The following is a 26780-nucleotide window of genomic DNA, read 5'->3' as shown; positions in this document are numbered from 1 at the left end:
CATCTATCTAAATGCAATGGTGTGGCATGTGTTTTTTTTTTTTCGTTCCTCACACGTAAGCATTTAGCTCCACAAACCAAAGGACATCTACTGACGAAAGGAGAGCCCACTTAAAAATGCTTTTTCCCACCGCTATGGCTAGCTTTAAATTGAGCCTGCTATATTTTTTACACTTACAGACGTATTGGAGTAAAGGACGTAACACAAATGATGACGCCTAGTGGTCTGTTTCGAGAGGCGCAAGTGTGCGTAATGCACTAGAACAAACGACCAATAAAACTAACCATGAATTCGGCACGTCGGCTTTATCTGCTGTCGAAGCAACGACACGTTGACGTATGAAGCCACGGCCGCCTCCAAGGCGTTTACGCCGTGCCAGGGAGAGGCAGCTGCATGCGTGCCTTTTCCGTTGAATTCAACTTTGATCTGCAACAGGAAACAAACAGGCATGTGATCAATCGGGAGGCCTACGTGCCACATGATTATCTCGCTATAAACATAGGGGCACTGTCAACCTATGTTTTGAAGACCACTTTAGATAGTGTATTTGGTGCTTCCTTAGCCAAAAATAAACGCAGTACCACCCAACACCAAGGCTTTCAAGTGCGGGGCACTGATTATCTAAAGCGGCTCTGTGGCTTTTTCTAGACTAGTTTCATTATGAGCCAGCGTTCGTACCTAAAGTAGTGAATAGTACACCCGCCCAATTTTTTACCAGTATCACGGGAACGTCGACCGTTCGTTCGATCAGCGCCGTATGAAGGAGCGATACGACAAACCCGGCGAGAGTAGCCGCATGCGCATTAAGCAAAGGCCGCTGCTGTCGTCGTCCGCTAAACTGCTCCTAGAGCAGACGGCCGCCCCCGATTTTTTTATTTTGCTTATCACACTGCCCTCCAACCAGCCGTTAACGGTACGAAGAAAGCAAGTGAAAGCAATTGGTAACAGCACTGCGGAGTGGCTGTCTGCTCTTGGAACAGCCTAGAAGGCGCCGGCCTTCGCTTAAAGCGCATGCGTCTACCCTCGCCGAGTTTGTCGTATCGTCCCATCATACGGCGCTGATCAACCGAACCAACGCCACCTGTATAAAGATTGCCTAACGCGTGAGCGAAAAATGACCAAACAGCCATTCTCCTGTTGCTCTCTCCCACCCTTCCCCGCTCCGTTGCCTTCCAGCGTGCTTTCGTGTCCGCCAGCCAGCGCCGCGTTTCGGAAACTATGCAAAATAGTGGAAAGTTTGTTTAGCGTTCCCGAGGCGGCGCTCCTACGCCTTCTTGTTTTTCAACATGCCTGTCTGTCTTGGTCTGTCACTGATAAAACTTCCTTTGTCACGAAGCAAAATCCCTCGCGCTGCCGCAGGCTGATGCCGGCTTTGCGCGCTTATCTACCCGGATCACAGGCCCTGAAATTTTCTGAGTGGGGCATCCCACCTCTCTCCCCTCCGCATTTAGGTATTGTTTTGACCTCGCTGTTCGCACTCCGCATCGGGACGCACTTCTGAAAGTGAGGACTGTACTGTAGAAGCGCCCAGACAGCGTAGCGGGATCCCAGCTGCTTATCCTTTTCTTTCCTATAATTTTGTGAAGTTTACAAGCACGTGATATTTTTGGAAAGTAATTGTAGAAGTGAGCGCCTGAACAAAAAACGTGCACGCAATTCTTTCTTCTCTAAATACTCCAGAAAGAAAAATATCAGTAAAATAATGGCTGCCCCATCCGAAAATATTGTTTTTCTGTTAGCTATGTGTCGACCCGACAATCAGTATGTTTTTACACTATTTCAGTCCGCCTCCGTCTTTATCTTTGGAAAAATGCAGCAAGTATGAAGCGAGCGACACGTTGAACGAGATCCCCAGTGCGCCACAGAACTAGCGCCCCGTCGCGGCTAAGATGTAAGCGAAACGGCCCTTGAAGCCCAACAGGCAAGCTGACAGACACACGTCGTAGAAGTGGGTGCAGCGTTCGCGACTCGCGAGCAGTGACGTAAGGCAAGATGTCCGCCGGCCCGCGCCACATAGAGGATCAGTGCCTGAACTAAGCGTCCCTACCCTTACCATTGAAAACCGCGCCACGCGCCAGGCAATGTTAATACAGGCGGCGTTGACCGAACGGTCGACGCTCCCCTGATATTGGTAAAAATTGCGCGGCTGTACAAGCCGCAGCCCCTGAATAACATGTAAAGAACAAATGAAATGAGTTTTAATTATTCTGGGGTTATTAATCCGTTAACTCGCAATCTTCTCCTTGTTTTCCATTACTGTGCCCTCATTTCCGGCCTACCAACGGCAGCCCCAATGGCAACGGCGGAGCGCAAAGATCATCTTCTACACTTTGCATACGATGACGAGTTCCTCTGCGGCGCGGTGGTTTTGACGTGAATTTTGTAGCGGGAAGGACCCAGTCAACCCCGACCAGGTGAAGCTCGGATCTTTTTGAAGCCTCTGTTTGAGTGCGTGATGCCCCGTAACTCCGGTGACTAAACATCAGAACTAGCTACGGCAACAAGCCATGGGCCTAAAGTGCTCCGCACTTTATAGCACGCATGCATTTCACATGTGTTGCCGTGCATCGCTAAAGTGCAAAAAGCTATTTGTGCTCCATTTACATTATGTCATGCGAGTTGTACGGTTACGAATTATAATTTTAAGTGCGAATGCACTTCTTAAGCGAGCCTGAATCGTCCGCCGCCGTAGTCCGCATAGCAACAGCTGCGGGTGCGCGCGCTCCTCGTCTTCCCTAGCAACGGGGGGAGATGGGCGCGCGCTGCCTGGCCGCTGTCATGGCACATACCGACGTGGGGGATTGGCCAGGAATCGGGCGTGAGAAGGGCTAATGCACCCGCTTAAAGGAGTACTGACACGAAATTTCAAAGCTGAGATCCGCTCTAGCAATCAAGTACAACGACAACACAAATAGGTGTCTGTGAATAAATGCATCTTTCTTTCTTTGTAGTTGTGTGTGTGTGTGTGATTTCTCTTTCGCGAACATTACCGAACCGCGCAAATTCAACTCCTGCATTCGCACTTTCACATTCTTCCCCTCGGGGAAATGCGGGGAATTTTTTTTTGTAGATGGTGTTTTGAGTACATTGCGGAAGGCATTTTATTTTCTGTGCCAAAGCATCGAAGAATGGCTGACTGAACAAACCATTTCCATCAACGTACCGCAATCATATGCTTCTCCGATATATGATAAATATCTAAGTATCAATCATTAGATAATTGCAGAAAATTGCATATTAAAAAGATATTCAGACTGAAAGACGTACCCCCTGTGTTTCAAGCGAATATTTTCAATCTTCTTCTACTGCCTCCATTTGGCATTTCAAAGGCTAACCCAAGCTCTAAGCCAAACATTTTACCAATCTCACTGTGACCAACGAACCTATATCACCCTTGCGTTACGTCTACTGTCGTTCGGGCGCAACAACTACGAGTTATTATAAACTACATTAGAGTGGACGAAGAATTTAAGTGTCGCTTTCAAAAAGGCCATTTCTGGCCTTGCAAAAATGTTATATTCGCCCTGTTTTACATACCGCGACATTTCACACGCGGCCACATCTGTAACGAATAAGTGAACTCAAATGGAACACACGGCGACATCTGCCATGGGTAAGTATACCGAAACGGTACACTTCGCAATGAAATGGAGGAGAAATGTTTTGACAACTGCTGCCAAAAGTAAAAGTAGAATTGTTCAAAAAATTTGTTGCATAACCGTAGCCAAAAAGAGGGTGTGGCTTTCTTAACACTCGCGTGAACTACTTATTAAAGTGGGTCGTTGATTTCGTCATAAGAATTTCCCAAAAAACGGACCGAATAAGGTGATAGGCCAGAAAAATATGAAACATTCGTAGTCTCAGAAGCGCAGATATAACCCAAATATGTCGCCTGCTTTACCTTCGGCTGCGCCTACTGCAGAAAGTCACACTGCCGTGTCTCTCAAGACTGAATTTTAATTAGCCGTTGTTATATCCGTCCCTTGATTTCCCTGCATGTGGGGCCGAAGACACCACCACACATCTCACACTCGCATGCCCTGAAGATCTCTTTTCACCTTCATTTCATGCTTGGATAGGAACAAAAAGCTACAGCAAAGTACCTTCTTGGCGTTCCTGTGCATTTCCTGACACCGAGGTTGATACGCAAAGCTTAAAATGAACAAGTATACGTGAGAAACGGGTAAGATGTCGTGATGTACATTCACAAAAAGAACACATTCAGGTACAAAATGTACATATTTCCCATATAGAGTAAAGCGGTTAATACCGGAACTGTGTAAATAATAGTACTCGCTAACGTTATGACGGTTATGTATGAATGAAGTTGTTTCCCTATCATAAATGGAGTAATTAAAATACACTATACACGAATATCGAACAAAATATACCAAATAACATTGCAATTAGTGTGATATTAACAATTAAGAAATTTAGCGTGATAGATTTATATTCAGAATATGATATTGCTTTAACCCTTTTATATTAATACTGCACACATACTTTTTCAGCGTTATAGGCGCCCCAAGAACGGGGGGCCTGCAGTGTTCTAGTCTATCGTGTTCATGGTTTGTGCGACAATAAGGTATTAATCCGGCGTCCTTCGCACTAAGCTTACAGTGCTATTTATGAGGTGTCATGAAATTTCAAAGCCTTACGAAAACTCCTTCTTATAGTTCAAGCTGCCCTTATATTTCACAAGTTTAATCTGTAATATGAGCTCTAGGAGAAGCATGTTTAGCGTGTCGAAGAGCTCGGCCTTGTGCGCGTCATAAGAAGCATTGGCAATGTGGCGGATCGGATGGCCTTCTCTCGTAATAAAGGATTGCGTTAATGTAGCGTTCTGATGTGTTTCCCCAGGCAAGGTTACACTAATTCATGCGAAGCGCAAACATAAAGTTGTTTGGTAACAATTTACCGTGGGTGAAAGTACCTGCCGAAATTTACATAGGATACCACAGGCCTTGGACATCCCTTTCGCCACATGATCAACTTGTGTTGTGCAGTTCATGGGCTGATTAACAATCACTCGCAATGTCTTTACCTCCTGCACAACTTCTATGTTTTCTGATCCTATAATACGCTAAGGTTACGACTAACTAGGTTTTGAGCAGGAGAGAACAAAACGTCTTCGTTTCAAAGCATTCATTTCCACGCAATTTATTGAAGTCCAGTCTAATATTGCTTGTAATTAAATATTCGTTGCGTAGGCTAGCTCGCGAACATTTGCGGACTGAATGAGGCGGGCGGTACCATCTACATACGAGATGCATTTGGCATGTCTATTCAGCCTGGTTATATCATTTACGTGAATATTATGTATAGAAGCCCCAGACTGTTTCCCTGTGGAACTGCGGGTGTTATTTCACATAGGCAAAAACGATTTCCATTAGTTATATCACACTGCTTTCCACCTTTTGAGTACGAGAATAAACGCCCAAGTGAAACACCACAGATTCAATTGAGCTCAAGTTTAACAGTGAAATGATAGTAATAATTCTATCAAATGTCTTCGAAAAATCAATATCTATTCAAAGGGTTAAATAGCTATTTTTGAAACCGTTAAGGATAAGGGAATTTTTGTTAATGACGTAAATTCTGTGGACATCCTGCTGCAAAAACCAAACTGTTACTAAGAAAGTAAAGAGTGTTTTTGAACGAAAGAGTGAACACCCTTGCATATAATTTTTTCTAGACCTTTAGACATGACAGGTAATACAGATATTGGGCTGTTATAGTAAAAACTATTTCTGTTTCTGGGTTTAAATGTAGCCATTTTTTGGCATGTTGTACATATTTAGGAAAAGCACACGTGGATAGACAAAAGTTATGAAATCCACGAAAGTACTGAAAACACAGGCAGGGTAAGCTTAATGGGGCCGATTTCTATTTCATCAATATCACGAGCCCTGCTATTCTTTAGGGATGTGAAATTTGAGTATATTTCCACGGGACCATTGGTTTTTAGAAATGCCGCGGGTTCTTCTGGGTTCTAATAACAGACCCTCACTTGACCTTCAAAAAAAGCGCCCCGCAGCTCAGAGCTCACTATCACAAAAGTCTTGTGGATTGACCTTGCAGGGTCACCGTCCGGCTACGGCTGTCGATCGTCCCACCCACCTAACCGGAATTTCGAAATAAATTCTTCTCTCTCTCACCTCATATCTCTTTCCCTTTCCTTATATTGTGGCAAAGCATACATGGATTAGTCCCTAGAGAAACGCGTTCAGTTTATGGGACACATAGGCACAACGTTTAGCTAGACATTTCAACATGATACGATCGCGATGCTTTGTAGCTCGATCGTAGGTGGGAGATAGCACGCACTTTTTTTATGAGAGCTAATTGGCAGTGCTCTAGGGGTAAGCTACCGCCCGCCTTCCCCCTTTAGACCCGCAGCCGGATCCCAGCTATATCACAAGCATTAAAATTTTTCGACTCCATTTCGGGCATCCTTGTTTTTCGTAACTCATACTGAGTGCCGACAGCTTCACGGTGAAACTACAATCTCAGGTATGACAGTGTGTTCTGGCGTCCACCTCAGAGCGCTACAATCTCTAGCGTATAGCAAAGAAAATGAAAAAGTACAGTTTCGTGCACTGATGTTATTATACCCATCGAAAAGCATGCAGCTTAATAATTAACACTTAAACTCGCCAAATTAGGGGCCTGACCACGCTTCCAATACTACGTTTTTGCAATTTATCTATTTCGTTTGGTACTACGCATTTTTTAATAAAAATAGCATTGCCAGGAGAACTGGTATCGAGCAACAAACCTGCTGCGTGGCTGTCGTGGCTATTCGAAGGATGTCCTCGAGTACCGGGTGGGCCATGATAGCTACAGTGACATCCGTGAAGGCTCCTTTCTTCAGGAGCATGTCCTTGCCTCCGTGGAGTTCTTCTGCGGGAGTGCCCAGCACGACAAGCTGTGGGATTGGAAGAACCCGGTTTCTTTACCCATGCATCAGCCTTTTCATTTGCACCATGTACGTCTTTTACAACATACTCGAACCGCGCAGTTGCCTTAGAGTGGATGACGAGGGTTGCTCGGCACAGTGATGCAGGTCATTTTCAAGTTAGTAAAGCCGCCCAAGGCTCTATGAAAACTAGGAAGGGGGGTGGTTATACATGCACACAATTCTCAACTTACAGTACATAGCAAACCTACCACTGCAGCAACCTATCTACATCCTCAAACAACATGTAGGAGGGGGTTGGCTGTCCTAGAATAAAACAACCGTAGCCCCAACGTGCTATATTTTTAGATATCAAAAAGGCTTTCTACAAGGTACCACACAACAAATTAATAACATAACTTTAAAACCTTCACATTCTGTATGGTTTTGTTTCCTGGATCAGAGCCTGCCTACAAAGCCGCCAACAGCTTCTAAAAATTAACACCGAACAATATCGGTCTCCTGTCACCTCAGGGTTGCCCCAGGGTAATGTTTTAGGACCATTGTTTTTCAGCTTACATAGTAGCGATTTTATTGATTGATTGATTGATTGATTGATTGATTGATTGATTGATTGATTGATTGTAGTGTTTAACGCGCCGACGCAACGCAGGTGACGACGTGCGCCGTAGTGAAGGGCACCGGATTTACTTTCACCAGCTGGAGATCTTTAACGCCGCCGAAATCTTGTACGCACGCGTGTTTTTGCTTTCCGCCTCCATCAGAAAAGCGGCCGCCGCCACCGGGAATCGAACCGGCGTCCTCGTGCTCAGAAGCCCTACGCCTTAGCCACTCAGCGACCGCGGCGCGTGATGTTAACGATTTTGTAACTGTTGTTGACGCTCATGTTCAAATGCGATTGTTCGCGTACGACTCTGTATTGTTTCAAGAAGTCACAGGTACTAATAATCAGATCGAACTAAACAAAATCATTGATAACGCGCGTAAGTGGTGGGTAGAATGGGGAAATAAATTAAATTTGAATAGAAGGGTATACGTTTGTTTGTGTAAGCAAAAACCCCAGCGAGCACGTGTATAGACTAGGACCATCCTCACTCAGGCAGGTTCATAGCTCTTAATATCTAGGCGTAACACTCACAAACAACTTGTCATAGAACTTACACATGGATAATCTTGGGTCATCTGCCTTTCGGGAAGTATGCTTCTCAAGATACAAGCTATGATATTCCCCTTCAACCGTTAAGCTCCGTAGTTATTTTTCTTTTGTTAGGCCGAAGCTGGAATGTGCGAGTATCGCGCGGGACCCCCCTATGAAACAAAACATTCAAAGACTTCACATGACTCCTCGGAAGGCTGTTTGGTTTGTCATTTCGAAACTTTTGTGAACGCTCTGCCCTTGAAACCTAATGTCAGCTAATAATATTTCTTCCCTTCGGCATCGAAGAAAAGTCCAGCCTTGATTTACTGTCTGTTTTATATAATCGGAAACTTGCCCTTGGTCCAACCCCTTTTCTTTTTCCTTTAAAGACAGGACCGACAAGACATCACCAACCAAATGCCCTAACTCCGAACGACGGCGGGACGGACACATTCAAATTCTCGTCTTTCCCGCGCACTATTCCAGAATAGAACCAGTTAACTGAATCATGTCCTTCCGGTACCGCGTAATTGCGTATTATTTGTTGTGAATGTTTTATTGTATGGCCCTTTGGATTGTATTATGCCCTCCTGCTCGGACCAAAGTGTGGTCCGCCGTATCAAAGAAACTTTCAGAATGACGTCATTATGACGAAACCTTCGGGCTCTCATTAGCTGCGACCGCACAACGATCCCAATGAACGTGCGATTGCATCTTGCTCGCCAGTCGCACGTTGTGAGTCTCCTCTGACAAGCGCACGATGGAAAACTGGTCGTAATGATCAGTCGCATGCCAATCACATGCTCTAGTAATGCATGGGTCTCACCCTTAAACACCAACTACACTGAAATTTCACCTGTAACAAATGTACTTTGGAGGTGCAGTACGTACCACCAAACCAACTGGGACATCACTGGTAAGCCATGGAATGCATTGTTAATTAGATTGAAATGTTTAAAAAAAAATTGGGCCCATCTCCCCACGAGGGGGGACTCGAGTAAATGCGTCGCGTAGGGTGTGGGTGTATTGCGTTAAAGTTAGTGTTTGGGGGTGGTTGTGGGGTGGTAGGGAATGTGTTAACTATTATTGCTTATTACTAATAATTATTATTATTTCTTTCATATATTAATTATTACTTTCGTGATTTTGCGACTCGAGTCCCCCCTCGTGGAGAGATGGGTTTTTCTTTTTTTTGTGACGCAAGAAGGAAGGCAAGGAGTAGGTTGTTTTAAGTCGTTATTTATTTATTTGTTGCTGTTGTCGTTGTATTGGACGCTCAGAACGACGGCTTCGTGGTCGCTAAAGTGTACTGTTAAGGGGTCTTTAAGCAGTGGTCGTGCGTTGCAGCAACTGGTGAAGACGAGATCGATGCAACTGCTGCCGTGTATCAGCAGCTTCTTCACGTAGTTTGAATGAGTCAAGGATATAAGGCGCGTTCGTACCCTTTGATTCTATGTCGCTTTTGTGGCGCAGTTGGAAGAGCACCATGTACCTCGCGTTCCGCCCACAGGGTCGTGGGATCGAAACCAGGCGCCGATAACTTTTTTTTATATAGTGTAGGGGGAGGGGTGCGGACCTTTTGTTGAGAGCGAGGAAGGTAGCGTGATGCGGGAGAGGAGGAGTGGGGGAGAGGGAGCACCTGCGCGCTGAGCTGTTGCGGACGGACGGCGGGCGCTACATGTGAGTTAAAGAAATGCTCTGCATTTAAAATACACCATCTCCCCGAAGGGAACTGTGTGGTGATGCAAAGCATGGGGGTTCAGTGTAGGTTCCGGACCGGAGCAGAACGTGCGCAGGCGATGTCCCGGAGCAGACTGAACGCCGCGCAGCGCGCACACCTGCTTTTATACAGCTGGAGGAAAGGAGAATGGAGGAGAGACGCGCATGCGCAGTGGGGGTGTGGATGGCGCAACAACAAGGAGGGAGGGACATGGCCTCGACCATGAGATGGCTCGTGGAGCGACAGTGTCGCCGGTGTCTTCCTGGGCCGGCACGACACGAGCACGCTTCCCTTTAAGGGCTCCTTGAGCGACAGTGTTGCCGGTGTCTTCAAGATCCGGCACGAGACGAGCCGGGCGGCGAGGAGGAGAGTGGCTTTATCACAGCTGGTTAGGGCTCCTGGAGCGACAGTGTTGCCAGTGTCTTCCTCAACCGGCACGAGACGAGCCGAGCGGCAAGGAGGAGCGGCGAGGAGGAGAGCGGCGTTATCACAGCTGGTTAGGGTTCCTGGAGCGACCGTGTTGGCGGTGTCTTGCTGGGCCGGCACGAGACGAGGCGAGCGCGAGGATGAGAGCGGCGTTATCACAGCTGGCGTGGAGAGGGGGACCACGAGGAGAGGTGCGGACGCAGGACGCCGAGGGACGACGGAGGGTCGAGTAAAAAATGCTTTGCATCTAAAAGCTCCGTCTATGGCGACGCTGCACTCGCCGGCGGATCACTGCAAACCGTAATGAATTGAAACTAGAATTGCAAGTATTGCTACCGGTTGTACCATTTTTAATACGGCCAGCCAGGAGGGCGAGTCGAGCTCCGCTTAGAAGCTTCTCCTAGGGCGCCGGCGAAGGCAAAGCGCTGCGCGCGGGTTTGACGCGGTTTTGCACCGTTTGCCGCGTCCGGCTTGTCGCTCGCAGACTGCAGAGTCCGGAACGTCGCTTCCGCTTTGCCGTAGTGACCGCGCTCTTCTTAATTTCGGTTTCAAAATCTCTTAATCTTGGTGGTCGTTTACAGCACGTATACGCGTATTTCAGCTCTCTTCTTTATCTTGCACCCCTTTTAGGCAGACTATACGGAAATAACGTTTTGAAGTGGCTGAAATTTTCAGTGCAGTAGACCCTTAAGTGCGAGGGGACGAACCGGAACTCCTCCAGCCGTTCGTTCTTAGCAGACGAATGGTTGCTCCATTCCAATATTCCCCAACAGACGAGCTAGGGGCGGCGCAAAAAAAAAAAACAGAAACAGGCCACTGGGCGGTAGTGGAGCCACTGGGCGGTAGTGGAACCACTGCCCCCCCCCCCCCTTCCACTCCCCCCGAAAAGCGTGCCGAATACGCTACGCGCTTGACCGCCAGGTCCGGTGGAGAAGCGAAAAAAAAACAGGTAGTCAAGTGCAAAAGGATTGGCACTCTGCACTCGCCGTCGTTGTGTGTATTGTTCACGTCCGATTTCCGAGCGATGCAACTGCTTGCAACTTACCTTCTGCTAATTCTTGGGATTATTGCTGTGATTCGACTCCAAGTAAAGGCTCACAAGCATAGTTTTTCTTCATAAAAGAATATCAAACAAATCTTTCTTGTCGCGACAGGAGGCTGAGTGGTCTTTCTGTGCACCAGGTTCGGCAAAAATTAACATAGCCAAACCAGTTTCTTAATTTTCGCAGCTAATTATAAGGGTTTTATAAGTGTAATTGTATGTGTGACTGTGTAATTGTGTAATTGTCTGTATGAGAGAAATAATAGGAAAAAAATTTGTCGCCATTCCGTTCTGCAAAATTGCATGTATACCAAACCTGTTGTAAACAACGGCAAATGGTTATGAAGGAGGAGGGTTGAAATCTTTTTCGTCGTGTCGGTGGGCCTATCGCTTGCGCTCGACTTGTGCCAGTAGATAATGGTACAGAGTATCGACACATTTTTCTCCTGTTTATCGGTGCCGAAGCCGTAATCACTGATCAGTTCGAATAATGCGGCATTTGTTTACACTGGGACGGTCTAAAGGCGCCCTCATTTTGGTACACACACGTTTTAGCCAGTGAACTCTGGTGTGCTTACCGTGTCCTCCCTGCTTAGCGGCTCAGCGCGAATGACGTCGTTCAGAATTCGAATCAAAGGTAACGCGTGTAACAACATTTTAGCGCACGTCTTCTTATCCATACTGCGGTATTGATGATTGTTTTGTGCTTTCAATAAACGAATTCTTAGGCCTATGCTCTATGCCTGATTAGAATAACGCATCCACTCAGAGTCTCAGGCCTTGGTCTTTTTGCCCACGGAGATGAAACCGTTGGAGGGTAGACGCACACAGCTTTGCTGTAAAACGGGGCATAGTTCCTGCGTAGACTAAACGAAGTTCAGTGCTGCTCACTTTTTCAACGTGCGTTGGTAGATGGGACTGCAAAGTGAAGCCGGCTCTTAGGGCTATTGCAGCATTTTCATTGGTTTTGTGCAAGGCATTTATGTTCGCTTAGGAACGATAACAGCAATGAGCTTAGCTGTACTGTGCGCTGATGATTTGCCGTTGCTGTTTTTTTTTGTGTTGGCTCGTGTGGTGTGGTATGAACATGTGTATTCATTGCACTTAGTATTTAGGCATTGCTATTTTTTTTACTAACAGCTGCCTGCCTCAGTGTTTTATGTGTAGGGTGTCCTTCGTTTGCCTGTATTATTGCTCGTGAGATTTGCGTGACACGGCGTATAAACCTTAACACGAGGTGTTTACGCATCGCCGCTCCGTGCCACTAGCCGCCTCTTCGCGTAGGCAGAGAGCTTCTTATTTAATTTTTAAAACTAAAATTTGTACTTATGGCACCAAATAAAAATACTGTATCCTAGCGACTACGCTTGAGTGCAAATTATTAAACTGTAAGCAGATATGCGCCAGATCGCATAGCGGAGACGCCATGGAATGGGGGAGTACCTGCTCAGCAAATGCTGCATTTCAACCTCCCGTTGCCCCCTTGACCGGCGGGTACGAACACTCACACCGGGAATTTTGGTCAGGGCGCATACGCTCCCCAGTTACTCCTCTTGAGGAGCAACAGTCACTCACGAGGAATACGGCTGTATTTACTCGGTTTTCGTCCTTTTAGGGGCGAAGCCCTTTGGGGCTCGGGCTGTCGGCGTCTCCTGTCATCGTCGTCATTTCATGTAGTCACGATACTAAAACACCGAGAAACTCGCTTCCTACTCTTCACGATGGAACGTTTGATCTCCGTGGACAAAGACGAGCACTAAAACAACAAACCCGCACACTTGTTTTCCAACGCCTCGCGTTAGAACACTTCGTGCTTCAAACACACGTGACTTGTAGCGAAGCTGTATAACTGTACCCCCCAACGGTCTGATCTCGATGGGAAAAACGCGAAGGCGCCAAGAATACACTCATACGCTCCATGCTTCGGTCCTACCCAGGTTCCACGTTAGTGAAGATGGCCGGATTTTTTTTGGTTAGGGGTGTAGGGAGTATTGTAATCGTCAGCCAAGCTTTACCATCTTTTCCGCATCAGGTTCCGAAAATAAGGAAAGCCTCTTCAACTCCTACACCATGGGCACGCCATTCGCGCTCGTATGCGCGTTAGTTAAAGTGGTATTAGTTATTTTATTAAAAACCAGTAAATTAGCCACGTTACATATTTGGTGTGCGGGAGATTCTGAAGTTGTAAATGCCCACTGAATGTGAGCCTGTTGATATAATTAAAAATATTTCACGTTAGTCGCGATGATATCCTCGGGATAGATACCTTGCCCCGTATAGTTGAATTGGATTTCATAGCTTCCATCAATGCGAGAGCTGCGCCAACAGAGCTCTCGGCAATTAGGTTGTGTCCACAGCCATGGCCAATCTCTGGCAAGGCGTCATATTCCGCCATCATAGCCACAGTGGGTCCTGCAAACACATCACAAAAACGATGATAATTTATAAACAATATTAAAATGGCGCTTAACCTTGCCAAAAAATCCTGCTTGGCTGATACAATCAAGACCAAGGTTCTAATCACGTCAGACCGCGCATGTGGTTTTGCTTTGTCCTTACTGCGTGGTCCATTTCTTGACCGGGCAGCAATAACAAAAACGACGATGACGGCTTTAGGCACTCTCGGCTATAACAAAAAATAAAAGTTAACATGCAGAGCCTTGCCCAGGAAGGCAGAGCATTCTCATTGGTTTAATAATAGCGTCAGCGTTCGGCAAGGTCTGCTAACATATACATGAATAAGGTATTCCCACTTCTGGGGACCTCCTTTCCTTCGCGTATTGTACAACGTATTAAGCGACAGTTGAGGTTCATCAACATTTTCGACAGCTCCTTACCTTTAATACTCTATTTCTCTCCTTGCAGCCTGAACACCCGGTTCTTGTTTTAAATGCTGCAGGTATCTATGGAGGACAAGCTTCAAACATGCCTCATGTGACTGCTCAACCGACGGTCGATAAATTACTTTCCATACTCCAAGCCCAAATGGTGATTTCCGCGTCAGAGCGAATTATGATACCTTTTTAGTTTCAGCAAAATAAACAGCCTGCCAAAAACACATATTGCAACTGGCTCGTTTTATGGTAAAAGCCTCGAGGAATCATATTCTACAAAACACCGTCGTTGTTGTCATCTTTTCCCGTCAAGAAAACGGCCCCCGCAGTAAACAGTACATAAAAAAAGCACAAGTGTGATTCGATGACACTTCGCAACCTGGGTCTTCACACTGGCATCCCGATGGGTTGCCGCTGAGCTATCACCGTACATTTCTCTCTTTAATACATCAGAAGAGCGTGCGATTGATGGAGTTAGTGTAAAAATGGAACAAAATGTATGCATTCAAAAAATCCAGGTCGGGATCGTAAAACGTCTATCCATTCAAACATGGCCCTAACTGATCGCAAGAATTTCCAATTCTTAATAGTTAGCACTAAAAGTACAGAAGAATATGCATGCCTCGAAGTTCACACTTGTGGCGACACAAAGCGGCGCTTCCGTGTGTGGTGCAAAGACCGCATGAGCACGCAAGAGAAAGTTATCTTCGAGAGGAAGGCTGATAATAAAGTCAGTTGTTGTTTGGGACGCGGGTTTCAATAGCGCAGCTCTGTAGAGCAGCGCGTCTGAACATGGGTAACCCATAGTTAAGACGCAGCCACCGGAGTGTGGAACCAGCTGCAATGTGGCTTCAACTTCCACTACAGACATCCCTCCGACAGTCTCCTCAGTCGACAGTAAGCTGCCCCCCTTTTGGACTGCGGGCCCCTCACTTTGGTTCATACAAGTCAAATCGCAGTTCGCAGCCCGACGCGTCACCACAGACCTTACGAAATGCCATTACGTAGTCAGCAGTCTGCCGCCCGCCGTAGCCAGTGAAGTAAGAGATCTTTTGCTCGCACCACCTGTCGAAAAGGCATATGCAACGCTAAAAGAAACTCTTGTTCGCCGAGGTACGCCCTCCGAACCACAACGACTGCAGCATTGCTTCGCGGCGTGGAACTCGGCAACCGTAATCTTAGCCAGCTTTTGCGGCACATGAAACAATTGCTCGGCAAGACATCAACCACGCTAGACAGAGCATTGCTCAAAGAACTTTTGCAAAAGTTGCCTTCATGCGTCCGCATGGTGGTCGCGCCTCACAGCACAAAGATTTAACCACGGCTGCCGCGCTTGCCGACCAACTGGCAGCGATAACCCCGCTCACACCCGTGGCTGCCGTGCAAGCACAACACTCTCCAGACGAACTTCAAAAGATGCGTGAGTAGATTTATCGACTCGCCGAAACGGTACCAGCTTTGCAAGCAAGCAGAAAGGCGCAAACGGTTACCGAGCCTAACCCACCGCTATCGCAAACGCATATATGCTGGTATCATTGGGGATTCGGAAATAATGCCCGTAAATGTGTTTCACCATGCGCGCACTCGGGAAACAGCCGTGACAGCCGTGACTACGCTGCCTCCAAGTCATCCCTCGGTATTCTTTCTGACCGACCGCAACAACAAAGTGCGTTTCTTAGTCGACAGAGGCGTCGAGGTGAGCGTTATAGAGGAGTCGCAAGCCGAAAGAAAGAAACCTAGCGCATCACCCTTGCAAGATGTCAATAGCACGGTGATAACAACATATGGCCATTGTTCACTCTCACAGAACTTCTGTTTGGGCAGAACCTTTAGCTCGGTGTTCATAGCTGCCGATGTCAAATTCGCCATTTTAGGCGGAGACTTCCTCCAGTTTTTCGGCCCGACGGTCGACGCCCGTGAGAAACGGCTTCAAGATGCTGTTTCTCAGGGTGCGGTACAAGGCACACCGTGTTGGCACCCCCCTATCAGCCCGACCTTGCTTAGTCCGTCCGGAGAACCGTACTTCACCGCAATACTACAAGAGTTCCCATAGCTGACGCGACATCCACAGACATTTTCTGAAGTAAAGCACGGCGTCCAGCATCACATCGAAACCACAGGCCCACCGGTCTATGCGCGACCATGGCGCCTGTCACCCGAGAAGCTGCGGCTGGCCCGACAGGTGTTTGCCCACATGATGGAACTCCGGATAGCACGTCCTTCATCCAGCCCATACGCGTCACCTCTTCATATGGTCCCCAAATCAACTGAGGGTGATTGGCCCCCTTGGGGGACTATCGAGTGCTGAACCGGGTAACCGTACCAGACCGTTACCCAGTGCGGCACATTCATGACATGACCTCCTTTCTGCATGGTGCTACCATTTTCTCTAAAACTGATCTAGTACGAACATATCATCAGATACCCGTAGCACCGGAGGATACTCCTAAGACCGCAATTACAACGCCGTCTGGAATGTTCGAGTTCCTATGCGGCCTTTTTGCTTACGCAACGCCAACCAAACTTCTCAACGGTTCATCGATGGCGTTTTCCGTGGCCTCGGCTTTTGCAATTATAGCTCGACGATCTTCTGACTGCTAGCAGCACTCCTGAAGAGGAGGAGCGGAATCTACGCAGCGTACTTCAGCGACTGACAGAGAACGGAATATTTATCAATACGGCGAAATGTGTGCTCGGGATACCGACGTTGTCCTTTTTGGGCCAGAGCATTTCAAGTGCGGGAGTGCAGCCCCAGAAGAACAAGGTGGAAGCAGTACGCCAGTTTCCGCAGCCGAAAAACAACCGCCAGCTTCGAGAGTTTCTGGGACTCGTGAACTTCTACTGTAGGTTTATCCCGAAATGCGCCAACATCCTTCACCCTTTCAAAAGCCTACTTGAGACATCAGGATCTAAGGCAACTGCCATTCAGTGGAACAACCAATCTACACAAACATTCCGGATGATTAAGGTAGCTCTCGCAAATGCTACCTTGCGGACGTACCCACAGGCAGGTCTTCCCCAATGCGTAATGGTGCACGCCTCCGATGCAGTGATATTGAGCCATGTTGCAGCAGAAGGTGCACAGAGTGTGGTGACCAATTTCCTTCTTCTCTAGAAAACTGAGCCCGCCCGAACAAAGGTACAGCCCCTTTGGTAGGGAACACTTGGCCATATACGCGGCTATCCAACATTTCCGACATTATGTAGAGGGGCAGGAATTTTTTGTGCTAACGGATCACAAGCCGCTCACCTACACTTTGCGCGCGAACTACGATCCTGGTGCGCACGTGGCACGGGAGCTCCGCCAAACGTCGTACATCGCAGAATTCCCGACAGATGTGCGCCATGTCAGCGGGATGGATAATGCTGCTGTAGACGCTCTTTCGCGCAGTCCACTGAATGCGATCAGTCTGCCGAGCGGCGTGGGCTTCACCACACTAACGACGGCTCAACGCAGTGATACTGAATTGAAGTGTCTACTGACGTCTTCAACCAACGCCATGAAGCTGCAGTGGCTGGTAGAACCCAGAGGGTCCGTATGCTGCGACATGTCTACAAACAGGGCCCGACCGTTCTTCCCGTCCAACGCCGGTCGCAGCATCTTTGTCTCGCTGCACAGCCCGGCGCATCCCGGGATTAGAGCCACGCAAGGGCTATGCACAGCGAGGTTCGCGTGGCCAGGAATAAACCGTGGTGTCCGACACTGACATGAGAGTGCCTCGCATGCCAGCGCTCCAAAGTTCAGCGACATACCGTGGCCCCCTTGGTCTCCTTCCCTCGGCCGGACTCTCGATTTCTCCATGTGCATGTGGACATTGTGAGACCACTGCCCTTGTGTCAGGGGCAAAGCTACTTGCTAACTTACATCGATCGCTTGAGATGATGGCCGGCGGCCGTGCCCATTCCAGACGTTACTGCTGATACCGTCACCCGTGTATTTATCTACCACAGGGTGGCCCGCTTCGGAGTGCGAGCAACCGTGACCAAAGATCGCGGAACGCAGTTTGAGTCCGCCATATTCGCAAGCGTCACCCAGCTCTTGGGCACTTCACGTATCAGAACAACGGCCTATCATCCGATAAGCAACGGTATGGTGGAAAGGTTCCATCGGCAGCTGAAGATGAGCCTGACGGCTACTGCGAGTGACAATTGGGTGGAAGCACTGCCGTTTGTTCGGTTGGGAGTTAGGACGGCTCTGAAAGCAGATATTGGATGCTACTCTGCTGAACTGGTGTACGGAAAAACGCTTCGCCTTCCAGGGGAGTTTTTCGCTGCAAGTAAGTACAAGAACATGTATGCGAACACGGACTACGCCGTGCGACTGCGAGACATCATGAGCAAGCTAAGCGATGTTCCTCCGCGTCCGCCAGCAGCCCGGCCAGTGCACGTGCACCGTGAACTCTCCTCCTGCTCTCACGTGTTTGTGAGGCACGACGCTGTACAGCGTCCACTCCGGCCCCCGTATGACGGGCCCTTCAAAGTGCTGCTATGGGGAGACAAGCACATTACGATCGACAGAGGTGGTCGTCATGACGTGGTTTCCTTGGTCCGCGTAAAACCAGCACACGTGGCCTCCGACAGCGAAGTATCTGCACCACCTCGAGCTGCATATTCGCGCGGACCTCCGGCAGATCACATAGCGCAGCCCCAACACGTCCTCAAACGGTTCACGCGGAGTGGACGGTGTATGAGACCCCTGGTGCACATGAACTTATGAACCGCACTTGGTCGTCCGAGTGCGGCCGTTGTGCGCGCACTTACTAGGGGGGGGGAGTACTGTGGCGACGCAAAGCGGCGCTTCCGTGTATGATGCAAAGAGCGCATGCACACGCAAGAGAAAGTTATCTTCGAGAGGAAGGCTGATAATAAACTGTCAGTTGTTGTTTGGGACGCGGGATGTTCACTTGCGCAGCTCTGCCGAGCAGCGCGTCCCAACACACTAAAAGTGCAGAAGAAAGGCACACTTCAAGGAGGTTAAGACCTTCTGGGGGATGAAGATGGCAGCTTTGCACCCTGACGTGGCCACCAACTTCTTCAAACCTATTTAAAGTTAACCGTGATTGGCCAGAAAGCCCTTGTCCCTTTTGTATATAAATGCACTTTTCTTTTTCTTTCCAAGCACAACTAGTCGTAGGTTACTTCAGCTTTAACCCCAACTACCCGCTCATCACTGAGTAATCGGCACCCATGTGTAACCCTCCCTCCACGCTATCCCCGTCGATGAATAGCTGGACGTCTGACGTAGTTGTCTTCGACTTTCGAGTGCGTCGGGAAATAGTAACGCGGTATGGGTGTAGGTGTTAGCATTCCGTCGTTACGCGTTGTAGTCGTCACCGTCTCAGTGATGTCAAGCTTTGTAACATTAAGTAGCCGCCGCGGCGTATGGCTGTTGTGGGGTTCATGTGCTACGCTAGGGTTTAAAGCGGGGCGTGTAGTTCTGAGGGCGTTGTGGGGGCAGTTCTTCGATTTCTCCTTGCGCGGTTCAAGGGTTTCAGTTTATTCGTCGAAGAAGAATTTGCCCTCCCCCAGGTGTAGCTTTCAAGTTCCTTCTGACGAGCTGAGAGATCTTCAGCACTGGTGCGGCTGCCCGAAAATCCGTATAAATACGCTACCCTTTTCAAAGAGCTGGTGTTATAACGTGCCGAAATTTCTATGACTTCCTGTGAGGTATTTTTGACGCGATTTTGTCAGAAACCCTCTCCGCCTATGTGGGCGACAGTATCAGAAAACAAGCCATAGTGGGTTTTAATTACGTAACCCGCAGGTTTTAGTACATCGGGAGCTCAGTAGCAACACCGAGTAACGAAAAGAGTCCTCTTTTTTTTCTATCCTAAAGGGACACCGAAATGAACTTGCCGAGCTCCTGTTATTGCTTGCAGTGCGTAGACTGGTACAATGAACACAATTTTCATTGCTATCCGGGCGGTAAGGCGTTATTTATTTTATAAACCCTGAAGGAAGACAAACTGCCGTCCGCGGTTCGCGGCGGCTCGATTACAATTTAAATCAGTTTCGGTCTCGGTATTTGTGAAACAACATGCCCGGAATCCAACATTATCCTTCAGCGGGTATTCTGAATATCTCAGTCATAGGTATAGCGCGTTATTGGCATGTTCTCTGCTGCACAATGCGTCAGATATTCAACAATCACTAGCAGAGGCGTACGCAGGGGATGAACGTTCTCGGCATCACCGGATACGCTCAAATTCGATGCAGTTTTCTCCCACCTTTGGAGCTTCCCGCGGTCATGCCTGTATTGAAAGAGGCGTTATCGCACCAGGCCAAAGGTCGGCTGATTCGGGATTGTGTCCGCAAGCAGTCGGTTCTTATGGCGACACCACGCGTGCTAGAGCTCACCAGTGCGTCAGTGCTAGCCAGTAGGCATTCTGCGAACTCGTTCGTGGGGCAATGAACGTTATAGCGCCAACGTGATGAATCCAGTATACAAACATTGTCCCAAACAAATAAACCAACTTAACAAATACTCTATCGGGCATTCGAACTTCTGAATTGCAAAACAACATATTTAGTGCTACAGACCAATCGGCAATAACCTAGTGATGCCATGGTCCGAAATATGAAATATGTAATGTATAGCTAGTTTACATCTTTCTAGCTTTAGCATTTGAAGCAGCTTAGATGACAATTTATATAGATGACCCTATATATAGCCTTCATAGATTATGAGAAAGCATTTGACTCGGTCGAAACCCTGGCAGTCATTCAGGCATTACGGAACCAGGGGGTATATGAGCATTATGTAAGAATACTAGAGGATATCTACAACGGGTCTACAGCTACCATCATCCTCCATAGGGAGAGCAGCAAAATACCTATAAGGAAGGGTGTCAGACAAGGAGACACAATCTCTCCAATGTTATTCACAGCATGCTTACAAGAAGTATTCAGAACGTTGGATTGGGAACAGGTGGGAGTAAGGGTTAATGGAAAATACCTCAGTAACCTCAGATTTGCTGATGACGTTGCCTTGTTAAGTAACTCGGGGGACGAATTGCAAAGCATTCTTTCCGCACTGGGCGAACAGAGTAGAACTGTGGGCCTGAAAATTAATATGCAGAAAACTAAAGTAGTGATCAATAACCTCGGGACAGCACAGCAGTTTGAGATAAGTGGCGAGGCAGTGGAAGTGGTAAGCGAATATATCTACTTAGGCCAAGTTGTGACCCCAGATCCCAACCACGAGGCAGAGATAATTAGAAGGATCAGAATGGGGTGGGGTGCATATGGCAGACATTCTCAGATAATGAATAGCAGCCTACCATTGTCGCTGAAGAAGAAAGTGTATGACAGCTGCATCTTACCGGTACTCACCTACGGGGCAGAAACTTGGAGGCTCACTAAGAGGGTTCAACTTAAATTGAGATGACTCAGCGGGCCATGGAGCGGAAAATGATAGGTGTAACATTAAGGGACAAGAAGAGAGCGGAGTGGGTCAGGGAGCAAACTGGTGTTAAAGACATATTAGTAGAAATTAAGAAGAAGAAATGGACGTGGGCAGAGCATGTAATGCGAAGGCAAGATAACCGCTGGTTATTAAGGGTAACAGAGTGGATCCCTAGAGAAGGCAAGCGTTGCAGGGGGTGGCAGAAAGTTAGATGGGCAGATGAGATCAAGAAGTTTGCGGGGATAAATTGGTCGCAGTTGGCACAGGACCGAGATAATTGGAGAATAATGGGAGAGGCCTTTGCCCTGCAGTGGGCGTAGATAGGCTGGTGGTGGTGATGATGATGATGATGATGACAGTTTCTTGTAGAGCGCTCGTGCAGTAAGCGTCCCCCGAATTCCCACCGTATCTCTAGTCTAGCGACTGCATTCCTTATACGGAAACCGTGCGCAAATGTGTGGTCGTGCTGCTGACCGCTGTGCTACTTCACACAGCACCAACCGTGCTTCCCGCATCCTGTTTTTGCACCGTACGAAAAAGGTTTCGATTGATTTGAAGCCCTTTTGTACCTTCGCTGACTCTTCCGCAACTTCAACTGGCCTAAGCTCTTTCTGCAAGCGTTCGGGTCAGCGAAGCGTCGCTTGTGCGCTTGTGTAGTGACATGGAATTAGAGGTTGATACAGTCTACAAACTGAGAAACTAAAGGCACATTCTTCATGGCACAAACGAGCAGTCACTTAGTATAAACTGGACGAACAAATTGCAATGACCCGCCGCCCGCCAGCCAACTTAATTAACGCAGCGCCAAATGATTTGTCAGAGGGTCTCCGAGCCGTGTAGTAGCGCCGTCAAGCCAAGCCGTCTTGTTTTGACGTCCTACGAAACGTCATACAAATCGGCAAATGGGATTCAGACACGAAGACAGGAGTTTCGAAATGAATTGATTTTTGTACCAATAAAGTTGTGGAAACGCTCCGAGATTGGTCGAAACATGGCCTAGAGACTCTAGACTACAATTAGGGCTTGTAATCTATAGTTTTTAAAAATCACTCACTTCAATTCCCCTTTAAAGAAGTGCTCAAGCTTAATAGCAGTTTCTTTACAAGAGGATGAGTTTTAATGGGTAAAACGTTTCTTATGTTAAAGTACCAATATAAAAGTACACCAACAAATAATGACAGAAGTAGGTAGGTGTAATTGTAATTCTCGGAGCCAAAAAATATAAACAAAAAATTCATTACAAATATTTAGCGATAAAATATCCACATCCATCCTAAATTTCGTGTAAAGACAGCTCCAAGTTCCATCAGAAGGTAAATTGAAAATTTTGAAGTAGACTTTGAAAGCTTTGCCCAGCACTTTGCCGAGTTTTATTATGGGCAGAGTGAAACAGGTCTTCATTGAGTTTGTTGTCTGGCGAGGATTTAGCTTTCGCCCGAATCTCGTCCACTTCTCTTCCTGAGCAGGCAGACGCCTTCGTCACACTCGCGGCCCCGTCTCCTAGGAATAATTTTTTTTATTATACCACCTGTCTGAATTACAGAAGTCGTAGCTTTTCAACGCTCCATCAAAGGCCATGGAAGCCGCTGGATTCTGGAAAAATTATTGTGCATGCTCACCATCGCTTCCTCCAGGTGCACGGAACTCGGCCCGAAAGGCTGTTCTCAATAAATGTTGCCTCTCGACGGTGAAGCCTCGGTGTTCCAAGAACTCGCAGAGCTTGTCGTGAGCCTTGACTTCTTGCAGGGCCAATTCAGGATTCTCACACAGGAATCGACTGAGATCCCACAGGTCTTGGGCGTGACTTTCAACAACGCTTTTCACGACGAAGGCAAAATCTGGGCCAGCCATGATGACGGACGGATGCTTGAAACCGGTATGTAGAGAACGAAGGCCTGTCGGAACGCCTGCCTGAACTACACATTTCAACCGCTTGCGGCAGATGTGCCCTTGATGTCGTTCAGTTTGCAAAAGTACCTGCAATATCGCGATGCTTTTGTTTTTCAGCATGGTTGAACTCGAATGTCGACCGGAAAGAACACATGTCCTTGCACGACCTGACGGTTTTCAGGCTTTTTTATGGACGTGCACCGCACAGTGTACATGCGGTGCACATGTAGTCCCAGGCAGAATGCAGGCAAAAATACAACCGCAGTGGAGTTGTGTTCGCTTGAGCCCCTGCATTGAGTTTTTACAGAATGCTGGTAGGATGGGCGCGAGCAGCAAACCGAGTGACGGCCCAGTTTGCTGATACTGTTCAGTTTTCAATTTATTTCACTTTTTTGTTACGAGCTTCTTAGAAGGCGATAAAGGCGAAATTGTTTCGCAAGAATTTGTTTCGCAAGAAGCAACCGGAAATTATTGGACTCAGTATGGTCACACATATTTCATGAGACAGAAAATTTCAGCAAAAAAAAAAAAAACAGTACCAAGTTAACTGACATAATTTACACATGAATTAATGGCGTTTCATGGGCGTGCAAACGAAAAAGAGGAGGGTGCAATGGTACATGGCCCAACCTGACTACTAGGGAATGGCGCAAAAGTTTAACCTTTTAAAAGTAGAAAAAAAGTTTGTTTTTTCACAGCCCTGGCTTCACGTTTTCCGCTGAGGAGGGAGCGCCGGTACTGTGTCTGATTCCATGTTGTATACCGAGGGTTGTTCGTTTACGGGTAAAACCCGATTTTATCCGATTCTTACACCCAGAATATGTTTCAGGAGATTCAGGTTCAACCATATTTCTCCCCGAATGCACCTTTTCAAACGAATGATCTGTACAACTGTTGGCTGACGTTCCGCTGTCCTGAACCAGTACTTGGTGGAAGGAAGCGCGCCAACGCACCTTCGGAACTCACTGAATATTGGAAGGACTCTGCCACTCGCAACCTCACGCTGGCAGATGAGGCAAAGATCTAATTAGTGTCGCATGAAGGTGGCGATGGGAGCATACACAGATGATTTTACCCAACCGGCCGAACCGCTTCTGCTCACTGACTAGCCAGAGTCACTGTAATTTTAAATAATGACTCTGGCTAGTCAGTGAGCGGATGAGGTTTGTCCGTTTGGGTAAAATCAAGAATGACTGTTCAGTTTGGAGTTGCGGAACGACACTAGCGAGGATTGCTGTAGTGGATAGGAGCAGTCTGCCTTGATTTTACCCAACCGGCCCAACCGCTTCCGCTCACTGACTAGCCAGAGTGATTATTAAGAATTAACAGTGACTGTGGCTAGTCAGTGCGCGGAAGTGGATCAGGCGGTTGGGTAAAATCAACTGTGACTGCTCCCATCGCCGCCATTATGCGACATTAATTTGATTATTCCTGGCAAAAGCTACCCTGACATTGTTGTGCTTATCTATTGGCGAGCGAACCTTCTCCCAGTTGAGATACGTTGAGCGATCAGACAGGCCTCGAATGAAGAGCGACAAGTGGCGCAAGCAGACCACAATAATGTAAGCAAACAAGGATGGCGGAACAATCGATGACCAGCTTTTTGTGAATTAAATGTTTCATTTTTTAGAAGTCATCAATGCTATATACTGTCATTTATTCATTTCCAAACGAATGTCCAATTTCGGAGATAATTTCTAAGATAACCCTGAATTTTAACAAGAATTCTGAAGAGAACCCTGATTAAAAACTTGAAATAAACAACAATTTTACCCCGTTAGAGTTAAAAAGCACGTGATGCCCTTTAAAGTAAACTGTGTATAACGTAGTACATCTATCGATTTAACCAGAAAAAAGAACAGATCTCTGCATGGTTTCACAAACACACCCAATATCTCCCGAATATCAGTTCGAAAAAAACCACCCAGCTTTAAACCCCCTGATTTTGAAAAAAAAAATATAAAACCCGAAAAAGAACAACCCTATGTATACCCAAAGTACAACAAAGTATGGGGTTTGAACGTAGATTTCGATATTCAATATTTGCTGGCAGCTTCACCTCTGACCAATATACTGCAAAAACGATGATTTTTAGAGCCCAAAATTTCAGGGAAGACCGCGATTTGACCGATACGCCTCATTTTGAGGTAGGCAAAAATTGGACGTTTTAATACTGCATTGCTCTTCGATCACTGAATGCACTGTCCCGCAAAAGGGTGGATGGTGTAGTTAGTTGAGCGTCGACAGCTTTTGTAGACGGTACCGAATTCCTTTGTGTGCCTTGGTGGCTTCGGAGACCTACCGGGAAAATACCTTCAAGCGACTCCCCTGGTTGGCGCCGGGCCTTAGTGCAGGATGGTAACACTCCGTAGGCTCAGGCGTCTCCCCCTTGAAATCGCTTATCACTTGGAATGGGGAGGCCGGAAAATACTTCTTTTTTGCAAACGTCCGAGCTAACTTGAGGGAATGCGGGCTTGGTTGATGACAGGGCGCCAACTCTTATAACAGTAGGAGCCATCTCATGCGGGATCATCCCAGGCGGTACAGAAAGTGTGTCCTAAGACCAGCCCGTCTATGGCCGCTTCCTTGCATGTCCGGCTAGCATTCAGGTTCTGGCAGCCACTGATCATACGATGAGCGGCCAACATTCGGCAACCAGCGCCACGGTATTTCCCCGGCAGCCGTGTGCAGACGCACAATGGCTGCTACCCGGCTGCCAGATATTGAGTTCACTTTCGGCGGCCGCTGTTGAGAAAGAGAACGGCCGAAGTACGGCTTTAGGGCATCCGTTTTCCCTTCGGGAAGCGCTGTTCAGCCGAAGCATGGCAAGCGACCGGCCACAGAATATCCGTACTCTTGTGGTAGTTGGTGTTCGGAAGGAGACCGGCCGGAGCGTGGCTCCCCTCGCATTCGCTATTTCAATGGTCACCCGCGCGTCCGGCGGCACAATATTCGTTTTCTTCGGGCAACCGGTGTTATATAGGAGACCGGCCGACGCACGGCCCCAGAATGTACATTTTTCCTTTGGTTAGCGGTCCTCGGCCGATTTACGGCAAGCGAACGGCCGCAGAATTTTTGGCAACCGGTGTTCAAGAGGAGACCAGCCTACGTAAGATCTAAGGTTATACGTCATTCTTTCGGTAAGCGGTATACAGCTGAACAACGGCACGGGTCTGGGCGCCGAGAATTCATGCAGAGACGTGTTTGGAAGGAGACCCGCCGGTGTAATACCAGTTTTTCCGTGGGGGAAGAAAGAGCCGTTAGGGAGCTGAATGACGCAGACGCGTTTTTTATCCGCTCGTTGTTTCTACGTTTTAAATGAACGAACTTCGTTTGTCAAACAGTAATGAGTGTTTAAGGTAAACGGCCAAGGTGCAAAGACTCACTAGACATTACCAGGAAACGT

General features: G+C 47.6%; 1 protein-coding gene across 1 annotated transcript; it reads right to left on the bottom strand.

The window, feature by feature from the left end:
* Positions 1-279: 279 nt before the first annotated feature.
* Positions 280-8101, bottom strand: LOC144148385 (peptidase M20 domain-containing protein 2-like). The gene is made up of 3 exons (XM_077679927.1): positions 8081-8101; positions 6779-6928; positions 280-426 (listed from the first exon to the last, which is right to left on the bottom strand). The coding sequence occupies exons 1-3, from the start codon at positions 8099-8101 to the stop codon at positions 280-282; spliced, it is 318 nt and encodes a 105-aa protein (XP_077536053.1).
* Between the last annotated feature and the right edge of the window lie 18679 nt (positions 8102-26780).

The sequence above is a fragment of the Haemaphysalis longicornis genome, unplaced genomic scaffold (assembly GCF_048455015.1).
Source record: "Haemaphysalis longicornis isolate Haplotype H1 unplaced genomic scaffold, Haemaphysalis longicornis Haplotype H1 scaffold_8, whole genome shotgun sequence".
Classification (NCBI taxonomy): Eukaryota; Metazoa; Arthropoda; class Arachnida; order Ixodida; family Ixodidae; genus Haemaphysalis; species Haemaphysalis longicornis.
The sequence above is the reverse complement of the archived record's forward strand: the minus strand, read 5'-3'. Positions and strand labels throughout refer to the sequence as shown.

What these genes read in the sequence shown, in the direction of transcription:
- LOC144148385 (XM_077679927.1), bottom strand. Translation starts at nt 8,101, where the DNA reads ATGACCCAAGATTATCCATGT. An exon ending in TGACCCAAGATTATCCATGT is followed by an intron (nt 6,929 to 8,080) that starts GTAAGTTCTATG and finishes CCAATCCCACAG; the next exon opens with CTTGTCGTGCTGGGCACTCC. An exon ending in CCACGACAGCCACGCAGCAG is followed by an intron (nt 427 to 6,778) that starts GTTTGTTGCTCG and finishes TTCCTGTTGCAG; the next exon opens with ATCAAAGTTGAATTCAACGG.